Genomic DNA, 2,664 nt, shown 5'->3' on the forward strand with positions numbered 1-2,664 from the left:
TCTAGGGGAAGCTAGACACCTGGAGACGTGTGCAACCATGCAAGGATCAGATGTGGGGCCTGGGTCCGAGTCGAAGCCGCGCCACCTTCCATTCCCGTCTGACCGTCTCGCATCATATATAACAATACACGGAGTGCTTCTGGCTCATAGTTTCGTACGGCGGCTGTCTCAGAAACTGTCCGGTGCAGTACGCAGGGTCAATTCAAGTACAATATCTAGAATCGTATTATAACTCTTGCTACCAACATCTCCCTGGCTCTTGGTACTAAGAAGGTGGGTGGGTCGCCGATGGGTCACGATCGACCGCATTTACAAACGCAGCACCTGACTCGCATGGCAGCTCTGGCGTTGCTGCTTTCATTAATGACCGCGCCATTGCTGCAGTCCACTGCTGCAGCAGCGCGTGACTTCAATGAGGACGAAAGTAGGCATTGCCATAGCAGAAAGGGGTGCGGCCACCGAGGCCAGCCTGCATACTACGAGGGGTCAGATATCGACCACAGGATGCAATTCCAGGTGGAGGAGGCCGAGGAGCAATTGTTGGAAACGGACGGGGGTTCCATCCGTCGGTGGAAGGACGTGTCAGGCATGCTGACCCGTATGGGCCTCATGGATGCCAGGCTGGTGACGCTCAAACCGCAGGGCCTGTTGATGCCGCAGTACGCGAACTCCCATCGCATCCTGATCATCCTCAGAGGTAATAATATAGGTCACGATTACAACGTCAAGTGATCCGCAGTTACATATTGATACTTGATGTCCGCGCCGCGTCAATCAATCCTCTCATAACAGAAATATAGAATAGAATGTAGAGGAATAGCCCGCATGAATGTAGCTTTGAAAGAAGGAGATTGATTTATTCATGAGCGTTGGTCGACATGGACATTAATTGGCTGCTTAAAATCGCAGGCTGCGCCAGGATGGGCATGATGCTCCCTGTGGGGATGAATGCCAACATTCGACGCGTCAACAAGGGCGAGCTAATTGCTGTGCCGCTTGGGTTGCCCTTCTGGATGCTTAACGATGGGAAGGAGCCATGCTGTTTCCTTACAATCGCCAACATTCGCGGGCCGATGATGCACGGCCGGCATGCCTACGAGGTATCTCTGTCTGGATATATGTCTGTCGCTTCCTCCCAACCTTATAAATACACACGTATATCGGGGGGATTTAATTCTGTTGTTTAAAGCATTGATGTAGCAAAATTGAGCTCATCTAAGAAAAAGCTGCTATTGTACAAAGGCTTTCCATCTCACGGGCTCCTCCCATGAGGAGATGGGAGGCATCATGCGCGGCTTCTCCACGGACCTGCTCCGCTGCGCCTTTCAGATGGACGAGGAGAGTGTGCGCAAGCTGGTGAAGAGCCAGAAAGGCGTGGCCATCATCCGGGTCAAGGATGGCCTAGAGCTCCCAAGGGCAACCGTGGAGGAGGGTGACGCGGAGGCGATGGTGGATTTCAGTTACCACCTGGATCGAGCGAACCGTGACTTCCTCGTCGACGGAGCTGGCGAGCTGACCACGGCCAACGCCCAAAAGTTGCCGGTGCTCAAGCTTATGGACATGGCGGCGGCATGCTTGAAGCTGGACCCGGTAAGTGCGGTTGATGAGGCGTCTATTTATTACAAGCAAATTTGATTTTTATTTTGCCTTAGTATTCATGTATAGCATGTCCTCACGTTGTCATTCCTACCCATGATGATATGTACTAGAACGCCATGCTCACCCCCGGATGGTCCCTCACCGCGGATCAAGTGATCTACTGCGTTCGAGGGAGTGCCCGAGTGCAAGTAGTGCTCCCCAACGGCAAGCAGGCGTGCGACGAAGAGATGAGGGAAGGCGGCCTGATGATGGTACCCAAGAACTACCCCGTCACGATGCAAGCTGGCCAGGACGGCTTCGATGTAGCTGCGGTCTTCAACTGCCACACGTACGACTCACTATTACTTTCGTAAATTCTTTCAGCGTCTTCATTTTAGATTGATTCTAGTACCTTGTACATATATGTTCGCTCATCAGGCGTCCTTTCTTCACTTTCGTCTTCATGTAAAGAGTGCTTACATTGTCGTTTATATGATCCCTGTTCTGCCATCGGAGTGCAGCCCCTTGTTCATGCACTTAGCCGGGAAGAATAGCATCTTCCGTGCCATGCCCCGGGAGGTGCGCATGGCAGCCATGCAAGTGGGCCACAAGCTCGACCAGAAGGTCCAGGAGGCGCATCATGGCCACGCAGTCCTCCTGCCACCATCCCGCGACGACAGTCAGTATTACCACCGTCATCGTGAGCACCGCTACGATGAGGAAGAGGAAGAGGAGGAGGAAGAAGATGTGCTCTCTTTGATCTCCTCTTCCAAATGAAAGGCGCCTGAGATTCTCTTGCGTAACTTACGCAAGAGCAGATGTGAGAGAGAGAGAGACAAACACAGAGAGAGAGAGAGAGAGTAGGTGTAATGGCTATATATTATAAAGTCCAGCTCTTTTCCAACATCAAGAATCTTCGATCCATGTAACAGGACTCACGCCAAGTTTTGCAGCAAATCCAACCCCTCCTTGTATCCATCCAAATGATCGTTTGGGAATAGTGTTAAAATAAAACACGAGAGCTCCGTCTCCCACCTTTGCCATCTTCTAACTGCGTTGCTATGAAACTAATTTGATTGGTTCTCG

General features: G+C 51.6%; 1 protein-coding gene across 1 annotated transcript; it reads left to right on the forward strand.

The window, feature by feature from the left end:
* The first annotated feature begins 288 nt into the window (after positions 1–288).
* On the forward strand, positions 289–2,355 carry LOC148010101 (11S globulin seed storage protein 2-like). The gene is made up of 5 exons (XM_087672869.1): positions 289–697; positions 910–1,100; positions 1,243–1,590; positions 1,710–1,927; positions 2,100–2,355. Exons 1-5 carry the CDS (start codon positions 289–291, stop codon positions 2,353–2,355), a joined length of 1,422 nt encoding a protein of 473 aa, XP_087528995.1.
* The last annotated feature ends 309 nt before the right edge of the window (positions 2,356–2,664 follow it).

This window comes from Lygodium microphyllum, chromosome 30, assembly GCF_053477565.2.
Source record: "Lygodium microphyllum isolate KBCC chromosome 30, Lygodium_microphyllum_v1.1.10, whole genome shotgun sequence".
In the NCBI taxonomy this organism is placed as follows: Eukaryota; Viridiplantae; Streptophyta; class Polypodiopsida; order Schizaeales; family Lygodiaceae; genus Lygodium; species Lygodium microphyllum.

Excerpts from the sequence above, each read along its gene's own strand:
- LOC148010101 (XM_087672869.1), top strand. The coding sequence starts at position 289 with ATGGGTCACGATCGACCGCATTTACAAACGCAGCACCTGACTCGCATG. Across the intron at positions 1,591-1,709 it reads CATGCTTGAAGCTGGACCCG|AACGCCATGCTCACCCCCGG; the intron begins GTAAGTGCGGTT and ends GATATGTACTAG. Across the intron at positions 1,928-2,099 it reads GCGGTCTTCAACTGCCACAC|CCCCTTGTTCATGCACTTAG; the intron begins GTACGACTCACT and ends ATCGGAGTGCAG.